This window comes from Molothrus aeneus, chromosome 19 (assembly GCF_037042795.1).
Source record: "Molothrus aeneus isolate 106 chromosome 19, BPBGC_Maene_1.0, whole genome shotgun sequence".
NCBI lineage: Eukaryota > Metazoa > Chordata > Aves > Passeriformes > Icteridae > Molothrus > Molothrus aeneus.
In genome coordinates this window covers 6,927,131-6,943,932 of record NC_089664.1, presented here as the reverse complement: position 1 = coordinate 6,943,932, position 16,802 = coordinate 6,927,131, and the positions used below count along the sequence as shown (strand labels likewise).

Here is a 16,802-nt window from a genome sequence, read left to right as displayed (position 1 = left end):
AAGTACAAACACATGAGAATTTCACAAATGAAATTGTGTTTTTTTCCTGTAGCTTTTGGCTTTAGTCAATCTCATCTCTGTTAGAAAAAAAAAAAAAATGTATCCAACAGTAGAATCCAACAACCAAAGCCAAAAAAAGCAAAATTACTAATGGCTCTAGATGGAGGTCATGTGTCTGCTTCCAGGGCCAGAAGTTTTCCCCAGAACCTGAGTTCCAATTTTTGAGTTCTGTAAGATTTACAGAAAGGTAAAAATAGGAGAGCTTTTACTTCCCACCTCTTTGCTGAATGTTACTGCCATGGGAACGTGCTCTGCACGCTGCCAGCTTCTTCCCAGATAATTTCCTATTTCTCCACTAAGCCTCTGGCTCACACATGACTCAGTTTCAGCACTTCACTGAGATAAGCATGTGCCCCATCCTAGACTTAAAATTAGCAGGGCAAACCTCAGCCCCTTCTTCAGAGTCTGGGATAATCAGGGACTCTATTAATGAAAAATGTGCTGGTTTATGTCAGGAACCAACTGGAGCTACTCCCTTGGGTAGGCAAGGGATGGACAAGAAAAAGCTGAGCTCAGCACACATCCAGCTCCCCTTGATGCAGGGAGATAATAAACCCTTCCACCACAGAAAACATCAAGCCAGATAAAATAGTTTAATATAGAGCGAGAGCAAGTATTGCATAAAAATAAGCAAAATCTTTTTCTTAAAAAAAAAAAAGTCTGAGAACTCGTATTTAGAAGAAAAGCTGGTAGGGTATCAATCATGTGGGTGACTCATGAATGCAGGAGCTACAGGAAGAGTTCAGGATGTCCCTAGCTTCTCCATCCACTAAATCCAGAGGAAGATCTGTGGAGCAAGATAAAAAGAAAACCACAGCAGTGAGTGCTAGAGCCTCCCTCAGGCAGCATTAATTCAGCAAATCTCTCAATCAAACCTCCAGTCTCCCTAGTACCAGGAGCTTTTTCTGAGAACACACAAGTATTTCCAGCCTCTTTTACCTGAGCCTGCAGCAACACACACTGACTAGATATAATTGTGCTTATTCTAGAGCCTGCCATCTGCAGAGATCCATGCTCTCTCTATCTGACAGGGAAACAAAGTTTAAGAAACTTGCTGGAAGGGATCCAGCCAGGCAGAGGCAGAGCAGATGACAGAGTTAACCTTTAACTGTAAATCATCCTCTCACTTCAGCCACAAAAGGACCAATTTATCTCATTCCTTGTTTCAACCTGATAAATGGAGCAGACTCCTGATTCACACACACAGCTTGAGCACACACACCATGTCCCTGAGAGATGGAGAGGAAGCATGATCCAAGTGGAAATTTTCTCTTAAGAGACAGGTAAACCTCACTGGAAAGCTCACATCCAGAGCCTGGACTTAGGCCTCTGAAGCATCACCAAAATGGAAATCAGAGCTAGTATTTAAGTGCTATTTTCAGAGGTTGCTCCTGCAAATCATTCCACTCTATTCTGATTCCATTCCTATTTTTAAGGAAGAGTTAAGACACAAAATGGTACTTACGTGTTAGGTGATCCAAAACCAAAGCCTGAAAGAAAAGCAAGATAGAAAAATAGTTGGTAAAAGGGAAAATGAATGCTTAGGATTTGTAGTAAATGTCCCCTCCCACATACAGATTGAAAAATATTTTTTTCCTGCCTTAGGCCAGGAAAAAAGCGATGGGCAAACAATGAAAGTCAAATCTCCATCTACAAGAGAAGTGACTTGCCTGCCTCCTGACAGAGCTTGGCTTTCACTGCTCATCAGCCAGGTCATTCATTAGCAGCCCTGCAGACAATGTGCCTGGTTTGCTCCTCTCTCCCTGAGCTGCTTTTTTGAGGTTTGTGCTTAATGCAGGCCCCTGGTGTCAGGCAGCCACCAGGGAACGTGGCCCTGCACGGGCTCTGCTCTGAGCCCTGCCTAAATCACTGTGGCTTCACTGAACTGCAGCACTAAAACATTTGGCTGTTGGTGTTGCAGCTCAATTTTTCAGTGCATATTTCTCTAACACTGAACACTTACAGCACAGATACCCAAGCATGTGGTACTGAAGAAATATTCCTTATTTCTCAGTATTTTCCTTTGAGGAGAAAAAGCAACTCCAGAAAAAGAGGTGAAAAGCAATAGTCAGATGAGGTGTGCAGAGCAGTAGTGATGTGCTGCCATTGCACCCAGCAGATCAGTGATGGAATTAGGAGCTGAAGGCTGAGAAGGTGCTGTACCCCACCCTGCCCCTCAATCCTCCTGGACATGGTGCCTTCCCTACAGCACCAGGCAGATTTTTGGCAGCGAGCTGAGGATTCCCACCCAATTTCCAAGGAAAACCAGAGACATGGGGGCTGTTAGGGTGATTTTAGCCTCTCCTACCTCCTCCACCTGTCCCAAAAGCTGAGAATCCACTGCTTTGTGTGCCAAAGCCTGTGCCCTGCTGGGACAGGGAGCCAAAGGTGGGCGTGTTCTGGTTTGCCAAGGTGCCAAACGACGCCGTGTTGTTACTGGTACCACCAAACCTGCAGGTTTAAAGAGAAAATCTGAGTTTGCAAACATCTCACTTACACTAGAAGTTTGTCCCCATGCCCATGATAACAGTGCACCCCCTTAAATGAGGATATATCAAGAGGTGGGATCAGTTGATATGAATAATTGTTCATTTTAGAAAGAGATTTCCTGCTTTGGGAGAGTATTGTACATAGCAAGGTCTGTTCAGCTCCCATTCTAAACACACACCAAGGCAAATATGTTCATGCTTACACACAAGGTATCTTTTCAAGTGCTTGGAAATACCAACTCCAGCCATCAAATGGAATATTTTAATTCACCCCTGTGTGTGGCTCTCACCAAAAGCACAGCATTGCTTCACAAACAGGGCAGCAAACACAGAATTGGTGTGAGCTGCTCAAAGCCAGAGCACAAAGCAGAGCCCAGATACAGAACCCAGATTCTCAAATTTCAGAGGGTATCTTCCCTATTGCCCAGAGAAATGTGCAGATTTCTCAATTCCTTTCTCTCCCCAGCCCATTTTGAACCACACAAGGTTCCAGTGCTTCCCTGAAGATCTGCACCAACCAGGCACTTCTCCCCACCAGCTCTAACTAATCCCTTCCCTAATTGCCTTTGGGGACTGAAATGAGAAACACTTTTATATAAGGAAATGTGTCTTTCTCCACCCACTCTGTCCAACCAGGCAGCACAAAGCTCTTGGTGTGTCACACTAATGAGACCATGACATGCAGTGTTTCTCTGCCCTTCCTTCCATTCTGAATATAAGAAATGTTCTCAAAGAACGACCTTCAAATTTAACTTAAACTGGGCAAAATGCAGATTTCCAAATGACAAGCTCTGCTAAAGCTCTGCAAGTGCACAACAATCCTAAAACCCAGCAGCAGCCTGAGCAGAGCTGGACATGTCACAGTGTGCCAGCTCTGCAAGGCTGTGCCTCACAAACTCCTGTCATTTCTCACTTAAAACACAACCTGACAGCACGTTAACCCATCTCTCCATCCATCCACATCTAGGAGACTTAAAAAAACCCAAAACACAGACCTACATCAAAAGCTATCTCTCCAGACAAAAGACAGCCCTTGTAGCAATGTGACAAGCAATTCACCTGGCAAAGGACATCACCTCTCCTGTCCCAGACACTGCCAAGTGTGCACACTGCCTCCACAGGCAGCAGCAGATACCAGGGGCACTTCAGTGACTCTGCAGCTCTGCTCCTGCTCTGGCTTCTCACCTCTGTACTTGCAGGCAGCACTCAGAACCACAAATGTGCTTTTCTCAGGAAAAGCAGAATAGATTTTTTTTTTTTTTTTTTTTTTTTAAAAAAAGAAGCAAGATTGGGTGATGTGTTTAGAACAAGAGGTTTTAGGGTGCTCCATCTTCTCAGGACCATGCTACAACACAAATCCTGTCTACCTTGTGTAAGGAAGAGGTGAAAATAGTGACAAGGAAACTTGTGGTTCAAACTGCTCCTTTCAGCTACAACAAGAAGAGGCCTGCTGGAAAGGCTGCACACAGTTTAAGTAAGAAACAGCTTAATATGGACAGTTTTTTTTCCAGACACACAAAAGACATGAAATGCAGTCATTGCCTGGTAACAATTTGATCCAACCTATCTTGCCCAGATTTTCAGGTCTTTTGTAAAGCTGCTGTGCAAAACACAACTGAGATGCACTTGAGGTTAGTTTATAAAAGCAAAACATCATTTGCCCACCAACAGTTGGAACTGAAGGCTCTGAAGAAGTGTAGTGGTTTCTATTTCTGACACCCCCATAATTTATTGAGTGATGCAGATTTTTCAGAATTGAAGCAGTATGAATCACATGTATTTAAGTCAGCAGAGTATTCTCAGGAACTGGGAGATAATACAACACCATGTACTTGCAAGTAACTTCTTTGGAATTGGGATTTTTAAAGTTTCACTTCAAGAGAAAGGCAAAAAGGAAGTCCTGCACAGATGCTACATTATACTGCAGAATTAAACTATTGCTCAACATTTTGTGGTGAGATTTGGATTTTTGTAAAGATGCCTGGGAATTTTGCACACTCTTTAAAAGTTTTAAAAATCAACATCCTCAGGGAACTCTGAAAATATCAGACTGAGTCTGTACCTTTCTAGTAGAGAAAAAATTGCCAAAGCTTCCCACAAGTGAAGTCACTGCATTATCTTTCTTGAGTCTGCAGACTGCTTATGCAAGACCTCTTTTCCATCAACATGCTGCTTGTTCTGAATCCCATTTTATCTTTAAGCTCTCCATGTTGTCACTAAGCAGATCCAGTCTCAGTACAAAATCCTGCAGCACAATGGCTGGATGCTGGAACTGAACAAACTAGCAGTTGATTTCAGCTAAGTCATCCCTACAAACACATCCTTCTATTAAGATTGAATTAAGCTGCCTGTATTTTCACTTTCCAAAGGGACTCCTCAAGCTGCTACACATTCTGGGCAGCAGGAGCACCTGGCTGAAGCCTGCCCCAGCTCAGGGGTACCTGCCCACACCTCACAGGAATTAACAAGTCACACTTCTGGATGCACCCCTGTGCCTTAGGTAAGGGCAGTTCCTCCTGAAACCAGACAGAGAGAGAAACACTTGTGAAATTTATAAACAACAAGATTGGGGAGACATCTGGTTTCCTCTCCTCACTGGAAGTTTTTCTCTTTTTAATTGGCTGTGTTCAGTCTGACTGTAACTGCAGCACAATGTTGGTAGCACAAGGCTGAAGAACTGCATTTGCTGCCTCCTGCAGAAGGTGCTTGGCAAGGTTTGGAATTTTGTATTTGCTGAACAAAGCAAGGAATGATGTGCTGTCTGCTCTGGTGCCAAGCACAGGCTTAGGGGATACAGGAACAGGTAAAAACAATCAGGGAGGGATAAATATGAAGAGCTCTGGGAGCACAGACTGTTGTTACAAGTGCCTCATCCCACAGGTGAGAGAACAGCCTGAATTCTCATTAGCATCTCTAGTCCAAATCTAACCAGAGGATAAAGTGTTTGGACAGAGTAACAGATAACAATAATTGTTATTTTCTTTGCTAGGCATAGTTTGTAGTCCTAGATTTGCACTCATTAAATGCACACAGAGAAAATACCCCTGCATTTCCTCACAAAGTTACAAGCTGACATCTCAAAAGCTAAAGATTCAACACAAGAGTTACCGGCATTAAAATGATCACACTCATTCTTCGGGGTGTGAATTTTAGTTTTATACCTTAACATTTTTGTCCTTAAACAAAAAAAGGACAGTTTGAGCTTACCAGTCAATGCCAGAACATATTCCTCATGTCAAAGCAGAGGTAACCAAGCAGAACCTTGTCATGCAAGCAGGCTGCTTTCCCTGGCTTACCCAAATCCTCCAGCGCTGGCTGCTGCCGTCCCCTCGCCGAACACTTTGCCTCCCGTTGAGCCCAGAGGGCTTGAAAAGGTTGGGGCTGAACCGAATGCTGGCACCCCTCCAAACCCAGGGGATCCCCCAAAAGTGGGAGGGCTGCCAAACACTGGAGCAGCACCGAAGCCACCTGAGCAAAACAGAGGCAAAAAAGGGGACAGGAATATCACATAAACAATAAGGCAGAGAGAGAAAACAAAGAGCAGCTTTCCAGGGAGATAATGGGGTGTTCATCCTATCATATGGACACCAATTTATAGAATTAATTGCAATCTGCAGGGTGTTTTGTTGCAAGAGATATGGGTAAGAGAAGTGCCTGAATGCATGAAAGAAAACTGCAACTGGCAAGTCTCCCCCATCTCTGAAGATCAGAAAGTAGGTGCAAAGTTGGGTTTTAAGTGCTTCAGGGATGCAAAGATTCAGGAGGTAGGGTATGATTTAATTCTGGTTTAAGTGGTGGAAACTAAAATGGAAGGATGTCAGTGGAACTGCCTGCAGGGAATTGAGAACTTATCTCTGCTCTTGGCAATTTCTGTTCAGGGGCTAGCTGCCTCCTGCAGCTCTGAGTGGGTTTCTACCCAGATTATTTCTTTCTATGTTCATCTGCTGGTATTATTGGCCTGTTTCACTGTGGAACATGAAGGACACCTGCTCTTTTACTTGACCAGGGATGAGGATGGGATACCACTGCACCTTTTAATACCCAGGGTGAAATTCCAGTCCATGCCAAGGTAATGGATACTGTTTGGCTGTAAACACAAAAGGTCTGGAAAAAAAATAAATGCTAGGCCTGAATTATTTAAATGCAGATCAGATATTTTGTTACCTCCATCTCTAGGAAGTTAAGAGCATTCATCCCAGGGGCTGAAGCTTTGGTCAGCAAACACTCTCTTTAGCAACGTACATTAACATGCTTCATTTTCCTTTTTCCACAATTTTAAGTAGTGAAATGGGGATAAAAGAGGTTACAAAACCCAGAGCAAAGTTTGTAAGATAATATTCCAAGGAAGTATCTAAAATAGGAAAAATGTATTCAGTTCCATGTTCTGTACTCTTGACTTCACAGAACATAAGACCAGAACTGAATTACACAGCTCTCAGCTCTTAAATTGCAATGGGAATTTTTGGAATGAACACCTGAGGATGCTGCATAAGAGAGAGTAAAATCTAGCCTAGGATCCACCAGTTAAAACTCCATTCACTCAGCCATTAGTTATTTTTCATTTATTGTTCAGAGACAATTCTTGTCCATGCACCAAGTCCAGGCTGTGGACAGCTAAGTGGAAGAACAGCAAATAACTGCCAGACAGTGAGGGCTGTCCTAGTGGGTGCTTTCCCAAAGTACCTGCTTTGTTTGGACTGGAGAACCCAAAGCCTTGGGAGGCCACACTTCCACCACCAGAGCTGAAAGTGCCCGTAGGCTTCTGCTCTCCAAAGGAGGAGCTGCCAAAGCCAAAAGTCTTTGCTCCGCTGTTTCCAAATAAGCTCGAAGAATCTGGGGAGATGAAGAATATTTATAAACAGCCAATACTCAGAGAAGACAATATTCTACACTGCACTTCATTAGCTGAAGCAGGAGAAAGGAAAATGACTTTTCTTTCCACAAGCCCCAAGCACACAATGAACATCACACTGAAAACAACACAGGGAGAAGCCAAGTTTTCCCTAATTCCTACAGGACTTTGAGGTTGCACCAAGATCCATTCTGGATCTGATAGACCACTAACAACCCTTTATTGCTGCAATCTAGTAAATCACCAGGAAGGATGATTTGTTTAGATGCATCCTGTGCCCCAGTCAGTAAAAGACAATTCCTCAAGTGAGGAATCCCAGCAGCTACAATCATTCTCTCCAGACAACACAAATATCAGCAAACCACAAATTAAAGGTTCTCAGCTGTTTTGGCAATGCTCAGTATTTCTACACAAGATTATCTAACAGGACCTTAAAGTAGGAGCCAAACTTCTCCAGCCTTACTAAAAAATAACTCATTTTTTTCATCCTTCATAAGCCTACAGGGAGTTTTTGCATCTAGAGGCAGGACACAGAGCAACCAAAGCTTTTCTCTGGTGAACCATCTGTTTTGTTTCATCACAAACCCCAGAACTGCATTAAATGATTAAATTAGCAAGGTTAGAAAACTGACCTCAACCATTAATCCCAATGGATCATTAAAGATGTAATAAAATAAATGGATTTTCTCTCTTAAGGCTTGAAGTGCTACTTCTAACCACTTGCAGCACCAATTTTACAGCTTTCCTTTGTTTCCCTACTTTCATGTTCAGCCACTGGCTCCCCTTCTTTGTGCTTTCTACCTGCCTATCAATATGTCACAGCAAATTCTGGTAAAGTACCTTGCATGTGCTGCAAAAGACATGAATTTTTAGGCAGAGGTTCACAAAAATTCTCTCCCTCTCATATTGATTCGTTGCAATTTTTACAGTCTTAGGGTGATGAGAGATGATCAAAGCTTTCCAACTTCCAACCAAGTTGGAGGCAGAAATTCAGTGACAAGAATTTTGAGCATTTCATTTTAAGGAAGGATTTGGACAAGAATTCTCTACAGAATATAGATATTATTCACACTTCTTGCATCTGCTTGTTTGTTTCAATGGCTTCCCTACTTGTTTTCCATAAACCTAGAAGAAAAATTCTGCATTACACATCACACATGCTCTGGTTACTCCCTCAAAGCCTTTCATATTAACACAGAATTGACTCAAAAACAATCAGCAGAAAAGCAGATGGGCTCACAAAAGCAGATGGAAATCACAGCACATTTTATATTCTTCTTTTGTTCACTTACTCTGGGAAGCTGCAGATCCAAATCCTCCACTGGAGGAACTGAAGGGATTCTTATTGGCTGCATCCTGGCTTGGCTTTCCTCCCAAACCACTGAAGAAGCCTCCACCTCTCCCACCACTTCCAGCTCCAAACAAGCTTCCACTGGAAGAAGATGGCTGCTAGAACACAAAAAGGACAAAAAAGGGATTTAAGCAAAGTCAAAGCAGCATGTGTTCCCCCCAAGGCTGTTCTGCCTGGGCCTTTTCTCAGGATGCCTGAAAGGGCTGGCAAACCAGCCAGCAATCACCTTCCAAAATGGAATGCCATGAAATTTTATTTAAGTCTGTCTTAAATCTTGTCCACAGCACAGAATAATGCCTTTGAGACTTGCCCTACACTTGCTCTACTTTCCACATAGCATGGAATAAAGGCAGGAGACTTACTGCATCTGTCTTATCTTGCATGTGATAAAATGTTTGTGTCCCCATGCCCCCTGGAGTATTCATGCAGATGCTGCTTTGGTGCTCACCACAACAGCAAATATCCCCAGTACAGACTGGGGCACATTTTATTTAATACATCCAACTATATTAAAAAAAATATATCAGAAATAGGGAACCCTGACCAAGTCCCCCACGTGTAACAGCCCTACAAAGCCATAAATACTTGCCTGGCCAAAGACAGTGCCTCCAGTATTTGCTGCTTGCCCAAACACAGAACCTGTGTTACTAGAACCAAAACCTAAGAGAAAAAAATAAAAATTAACCACCAAAACTATTACCAGAGTCTAAGACCAGGACAGGATAAGGACAGGTCTTCCATGCCAAAACACAGGGATACAAATTATGTTACCAAACACATCTAGGCTGGACAGACACAAAGCATGTGCCAACACCCAAATAATAATTTACACTGAAAGTTTATATCAAAGTCATTCTCATTCTCTCTTTGGCCAACTTAAAAACAGACAATAGAAGGCCTTTTCACTTGTGGGATTGTTGCTAACACCAAGAGAATTGGATTTCTGTTAACATGGCTACAATAATACAATGCAAGTTGTGCACAAGCACTGGAGCATTCTGATTGCCCTTGTGTAAAGAGGATCTGAGCTTTGTTACCTGAAGACTCCTGTTAAAGATAATGAAATGTTTTGATTAAAAAGAGAACTCCCCTTTCCATTTCCCAGTTCACTTAAATGTGCCTTTTGTAATAAAACTTGCATCTCTATAATTAGGAACACCTTTCTCGAGCAGAGTTCACTTCCCACCATTTAACTATTCTCTGCTACTGTACTTAAAATGAGCAAGCAGTTGCCTGCAGTGCCATCATTTTTAATTAAATGAACCTAATTAGTTTTTCTTCCTTGGAAATACATGCTCTCCATTATTACTATGCACTTGTCACTTTTCCCTGGGAGCTCTCTGAAGATTGTAGAGAAAAACCTTTGGAAAAGCCCCAACAAGATACTGAGCATGTGGAGAACAAAAAGGGACTGACCAAGGAGGTTTGGTCTGTGCAAGAATCCCATTTAACTGTGTGGACAGGTAGCTGGTGCTCATGTTACTGCTATATTTAATTTTGAGATGTATCCAAATGCAGAAGTGGATTTAACAGATTTTTCCTGCAAACACATCACTTTGAGGGCTTATGACACAGTATTACACCTGGCTGTACATGCACTGTTGCATGTGTTCAGTGCAGGCCACTGAAGGAAGTGCTGCATCTGTGTTTATTCATTGCCTTGGTTATGGTCTCAGAGCTGCTCTGCCCCTTTCACTCAACAATTTACAACACTTCCAGTTATTGTGCAACAGGCAGGATAATATGTAATGCAAAATTAAATTAAGGTAGACTAGTAAGTATAAAATGAAGGCAGGACTGGCTGACAAGGCTACATTCAGAGCCTGCTGATGAATAGTGAAGCAGAGCAAAAGCTTCTTTTGCCTCCAACATTAGTCTGCTTCTCACATCCACTGCAGCTCTTGTTCTTACTAATTGAAAACAGAACAAAACCAAACCAAAAAAATGAGACCCATCAGGTGCCATAGGGAGGAAAAAAGGCATTAATGCCATCCTGCTTTCCCCAGTGATACCCTCCAAGCCAGACAGTGCCACTGGGACAAGACTCTGCTCTTACCTGAGGCCTGGCAGAAGCTGAAGCCAGCAGAGGACGTGGTGGTGGTGACAGCAGCAGTGCTCCCAAACACAGATCCCCCCTGCCCAAAGCCAGTGCTCTGCCCAAACACAGGAGGGCTGCTCTGCCCAAAGAGCACCCCCCCTGTGCTGGCTGGCTGGCCAAAGGAGAAGGAGCTGGCACTGTTGGTGCTGGCTGGGGCTCCAAAAACATTCCCACTGCTCGAGGCTGCTGTGGAAGCTGCTGGCTGGCCAAAGGCTGGCATTGTCCCAAAGCCAGACTGGCTGAAGGTAAAGCCACTTGAAGAACTGCTTGCAGGTTGTCCAAAGACTGGTGCTTGCCCAAAGGCTGGCTGGCCAAAGCCTCCCGTGGTGGTGGTGCCAAAAGCAGAAGTACCAAAGGCTGAGGTGGCAGCCTGGGTGGTGGCAGTGGCTGTGGACAGAGTGCTGGTGGTGAGCTGCCCAAAGGGAGAGGATGCTGTGGTACCTGCTGGGAGCTGTCCAAAAACAGGTGGTGTGGAAGGAGTGGCAGCAGCTTCCCCAGCAGGCTGGGTAAACGCTGAGCCAGAAGAGCTGGAACTCGGTGGCTGAGAGAACACTGAGGAGCCTGCAGAAGTGGGGGCAAACACAGAGGCACCAACAGCTGGACTCTGCACACCTGTAGTAACATCAGAGGTAGCAGCCAGAGCACCTGTGGCTTCTGCAGGAGAGGCAGGAGAGGCAACACTTGCTGTGGAGGTTGCTGCTGACACATTCTGATCTGCTGGGGTGGCTGTGGAGACAGCAGGAGGCACCGGGGCCTTCAGATCGCTGGTGGAGGTGGGAGCAGCCACAGGGTCAGGGGCAGGAGGTGCCACTGTGGTCCCAGAGCCCTCTGGGATGGTGTCCCCAGCTGTGGCCTGGGGTAAGGCTGGTTCTTTAAGTGGCTCTGTGAGCTGTGCCTGGGGCTGTGGCACTGCAGGTGAAGACCCAGCTGCTCCAGCTTCGTTTTCAGACGTTTTTTCTGAGCCAGGTTGTAATTTGGCATCCCCTGCAGACTTACTGGAAGTTGCAGCAGGGACAGCAGTTTGTGATGAACTCGAGAAACCTCCAAACGAGAGGGATGTTGCAGCAGGGAGAGTAGAAGGGGCAGAGGTGGAAGTGCTCATACTGTTTGTTTGCTGAATACCAAATGAAAATGTGGGTTTGCTGCCACCAGAGCTTCCAAGATTAAACACCCCAGAAGACCCCGTGCTGGTTAACTGGACATTGCCAAAGAGACTGCCCGTGGCACTAGTGCTGATGGATGCTGTGCCAGCTGACGTGCCTGAGGTTGAAGCAGCTTCTCCAGCTTTTCCTAAAGTCAGGGGAGCAGTAAAATTAAATGCAGAAGGCATTGGAGACACTTTAGTTGACTGTGTTCCTGCAACACTGGTAGATGGTGCTTTACTGGTGGTCTTGGCATTATCATCTACTTGACCAACCCGTAGTCCTGAGAAGCTCCCAAGAGTTTCCCCAGCTAGGTTGCCCTGAAACAAGTGATCTCCTGGTTTGGATGGAGCAATATCCAGCTTGCCAGAGGTTGTGGGGGGAGCAGAAGATGATGTTGCAGCAGCTTTGGTTGATTGGGTGCCATCTGCTGAGGTGCTACCTCCTACTACACCTCCTGGAGCACCTGCTGATTTGTGGGACCCAAACACAAAGGAGGAGGCCTCGGGAATTGCTCCAAGTTTGGAACTCCCAGCAAACAAAAATGAGTCTGGCTGGGCTGATTCTTTTGCAGGAGCTGTCAGTGAGAGAGACAGAGGTAACAAATCGAGTTAGGGTATGCAAAGCTCATTTATCATTCTTGCAATAATGGCCCATTTGAGTGCTTCACAGACTGTCAGTGCTCTTGCCTCAAAGCTATAAAACCTCTGTCCATCAGGTAACTGCAACCTTCACATCCATTCAGGACATAACAGTGACACCCAAAGCCTTTATGGCCAGGGTGGCAGTGACAAACACTGTTACTGTCACAGCACAGCCTCCACTTAACCATCCTTCTCTTTGAGTACAGACAACTCCAGCCTTTGGCTCCTATTTCTTTTTCAGCAGTTTGATAAAAACATGAAAGACCTGGTTATTACAGATAATTTTCTACTGACACCACTTTCACCTCTTCTTACTTGGTTCAGGTAAAAAATTCCTGACATTTACTTCAGCACTTTCTTTTTAAACCAATGGCTCAGAACAGTTAAGGTCATAAAAATACTTTGACACTTGAAGAGTTTTCTACAGAATCAAATCTTTCTTTACCAATTCAATTATTTATAGACTACCCTCCAGTTTTGATACAGCTTGCTTTCAGCTTTGAAAAACTAGAGAAAAACTCTCAAATGTAATTGCCAAAGCAGCTCCATTTCTAACCTACACTGCTGTCCAACAGTGTGAAACTGCTGAAGTTTTAAGGGAGCCTGGGCTAGTTTTATTTAATGTACTGTCATTTCATTTCTGTGCACCAAACAAATTTTGACTTGAAAACACTTCACTGGTGTTTGGACAAAGTACAGGAAATCTGCATGGAGCTCAAACAACAAAGAGCAAAAGCTTCTTACCAGATCTGGTATTATCCTTGTGTTTTCCTCTATATTAAGTATATTTAAATAACTGACACTCAATAATGTAGCTTTATTTTCCTTCTGAAGCCCTGAAATTACATTCTGTAGTTCTTCCATTACCAATTAGAGACAGAGGTGCTCCTACCAGTTCACAGAACAGAGTGGAGTACCTGCCCTCACACAATGCTGTGGTTTACAAGTCTGCCTCCTGTACCTCCCACTCCTGCTTTATCTGTGTTATTTACCTAAGCTTTTATGTTCATCTCCAAATTTTAAGCCCACTTCATTCTCTCTACTTAACATCAAGAGTATCAGTAGCATTACTGTAGCTGTGATGGTCTAAGGATAGAAACAAGCCAAGATTTGTAAGAAGAGGTGATATCTTTTATCAGAGGAACCAACAACATTGGGAGCAAATTTTCTGACTGTATGATCTCATCTGCAAGACTGAAATTAAAGGCAGAAAGCTTCAAAAATACTACAAAGCAGATTTTATCAGTTCCCTTTGATGAGACTCAACAAGGATCTACCTATGGCATGGAAAGGCAGCCTCTGTATTGTCACTTCAATTTTGGAAGCAACACAAAGCCATTCCAAGCACTTCCCTCTGATTACTAAATGCTCACTGGATAACAGTTCTATGTCAGTCCACCTCAGCAACTTTAAATCTACAGATTAAAAACAGCAGAGGAAATGACTACAGGTGTTACCCTTTGCATAAACTAGCACCTCCTAAATGTTCTTGGCAACAAATATTTTGCTTAATTGACAGGTGGGTGGCCCAGATTTCTGTGTATTACAGGGGAGAACCCAGCATGGGTATGAAATGTTACTGCAATTTTAGTAATAGAAGTGCAACACAGAACAAGAACCACATGGATTAGGAAGAGTAAACACTCTGTTAAGAGGGAAGAGAGGCTGTTTGCACAACTCTCCCAGACTCACCTTGTGAGGGAGCGAGGCTGGGAGGAGTCTGTGATGAAGCAGCTGATGTGACACCACCAAAATTAAATACAGACCTAGGAGGAGAGGAGAGGAGAGAAAGGGAAAGAATGACTTAGCTCAAAGTGCTGAAATTTCCAACCATATGATGAGCACAACTCTGAGGCTCAGATTTCCAGTACAGACTTGCACAAAGCCAGGCACACAGGAGCAGTTTCTCCAAGGACTAAACAGGAAGAGAGAAACACACACTGTGCTCCATTTGTTCCCTCTCTGAAAAGGCTTGTAGAGGGTTAAAGAGAGTCAGGGCTCAAAGTTCTTTTGACCATCCTCATCCTTCCATGTTCTTTCCTTTCTGCTGTGTATTTCTTCCTCATGCACCAAAATCTGATGGATTTGGGGAGACTGGTGAGAGGAAAAACCACAGGAGCAGCTACAGTTTGAAAGAGCTAAAAGGGAAGAATCAGTGCATGTGCAGAAGGGAATGACTGGATACAACCATCCATCAAAAAGGAGATCACTCATAGCAAGACAAAAATGAAAAGTTATCATGACTATTTTACACTGAAAATATTTTGTCTTGCAAAAATACTGTGATCTTTCATAATGAGTCTTGCAAAGATCTTCATTCCCTGAGGCTTTTTAAGCTTTCTCTGCTTCTCAAAAATCAGCTGCTGATACAGAAGTCAGGCCATGGGACTAAGACATCACTGACAACAGCACTGTATTTAGCATATGGTTTACACACTGAGGCACTGCACATGGGACAAAGGCAGGGTTGTTTGCTTTTTGAATCTGAATTTCCATCTCTCAAAAGGACTCTTTTAGCCCTCTGAAGAGCCCAGCAAGGCATTTGGGTAGTATCCACTTTAAAAAAGTGCAGAGAAATGGGTAAGACTGGAAGAAACCACCCATTTGAATGTGTGTGTATTCTGAAATAATGTTGCCAACTTCACAGAGAAATTCACTTGAGTGTTAGACCAGTAAACATGCAGAATTTCAAACAATCATTCCTAAGGAATCATCCCTCTCCCCTAAACACAAGATGTAACCAAATAAACATTTTTGCCATCCCTGAAATACCATTCCATAAGAGAGATTTCAGGGTAACTGTATGTTCATAACATGTGCCTTGCTTTGTGTTATTGTTATGTAACAGATATCACCAGATGGCTTGGGGCCCCTCTTGTCACCTTCATGAACTGATTACTTTTCCAAGCCAAAACACAAAATTTGTTCTGCTGTATTAAAATGAAGAAGTAATTCAGTGAATGTGACCATCAGTACATATTTCAAGTCCTAACAGGGAATTTGTTTACCAGTCCACTGTAGATAAAACCCAAAAGCAAGCCAGTCACCCTTTACTCTTGATTAGTTACACACTGAAAATTCTCAGAGCAACATGATATTGTGTCAAAGCCTCAAACACCTTCACTCAGGCTTCCACAAACAAGGTCTTCAAAGGACTCTGGTACAACCCCTGCCCTCCCAATCTAACATCTGCAGGTGCCATTTTACAGTACTGCACAGCTTGTAGGCAACACCTGCTGTAACAGCCAATACCCATATTTAATGTCAACTACAAAGAAATCTTAATGTTCATACAGACCCTGCAGAAGAAAACAAGGATGTTTTGTTAAGCTGTGAAGTTGTTGCTTGTACTGAAGTCACAGTAGAAGAAACAGCTGTAACTGTTTTTACTGTCCCTTGTCCTGTAAGTTACAAGAACAACAAATAAATATACTTTTAAAATAAATTTACAAATCAAAAAAATAAACAACGCATCCTGACATCTATCTATTAGAAAAGCAGGGATTAGCTTGCACACACAGTCTATAATTTAATAAATTTCTAATAAAAAGGAAGTGCTATCAAATTCAGGAGCTGACATTTTCAATAAACCAAAATTTAAGAAGCATTTGCCAAGTCAAATATAATTCCTAGCTATTTTTACTGCTTCTTTCCCCTGGCTAAGAGGCAACCTACATCCACGGATTAAAGGCAAAAGACCAACAGAGATGGATTGCAGACATTTATGCAAGAGGCTTATAAAACCATGTCCAATGCAAGCATTATTATCTAATACACATTAAAAATCAATTGCTTCCTTCCCCTCTTGTTCCTCTTTTCCTGTTCAGTTGTAAACTGAGCATTCCTTTCTTTAGAAGCTTCCCAACTCTATGAGACTGATCCCTGTGTCTGAAGTGGCTCTGAAGTTGGTCCTACAGCTCAATAGATCCTGCACAGGAATAAGATCATGTTTGTTCAGGTACTCCTAGAATGCTGTGTGGCTAAAAATCAAATCAGCACATTTAAAATCAGCAGGATTTCAATGTTTTAGAAACAAAAGAGCTGCTTTTAATTTGCTGTCAAACCACAGTAGCCTTGTGCTCTCAGCATTTCCTGATAAGAGTTACAAGCCCTGAGTGCACTCTGAACAAGGAACTGTGTCACTAAATTCTAGATGCAGGAACAGA

The 16,802-nt window shown here is 43.2% G+C and overlaps 1 protein-coding gene across 3 annotated transcripts in view; it reads right to left on the bottom strand.

The window, feature by feature from the left end:
• Positions 1-634: 634 nt before the first annotated feature.
• Positions 635-16,802, bottom strand: part of NUP214 (nucleoporin 214) — a 36,147-nt gene continuing 19,979 nt past the window's right edge. For 2 of the 3 annotated variants that reach the window (XM_066562938.1, XM_066562940.1), the window contains exons 25-34: positions 15,935-16,037; positions 14,329-14,402; positions 10,809-12,569; positions 9,342-9,412; positions 8,694-8,850; positions 7,233-7,382; positions 5,846-6,017; positions 2,369-2,511; positions 1,526-1,550; positions 635-847 (exon numbers count right to left, since the gene is read on the bottom strand). In XM_066562938.1, coding sequence (XP_066419035.1) covers positions 814-847; positions 1,526-1,550; positions 2,369-2,511; positions 5,846-6,017; positions 7,233-7,382; positions 8,694-8,850; positions 9,342-9,412; positions 10,809-12,569; positions 14,329-14,402; positions 15,935-16,037 — 2,690 coding nt within the window. In that variant the 3' untranslated portion in view covers positions 635-813. The remainder of the gene's footprint in view (positions 848-1,525; positions 1,551-2,368; positions 2,512-5,845; positions 6,018-7,232; positions 7,383-8,693; positions 8,851-9,341; positions 9,413-10,808; positions 12,570-14,328; positions 14,403-15,934; positions 16,038-16,802) is intronic. The other variant, XM_066562939.1, reaches the window with a different exon arrangement.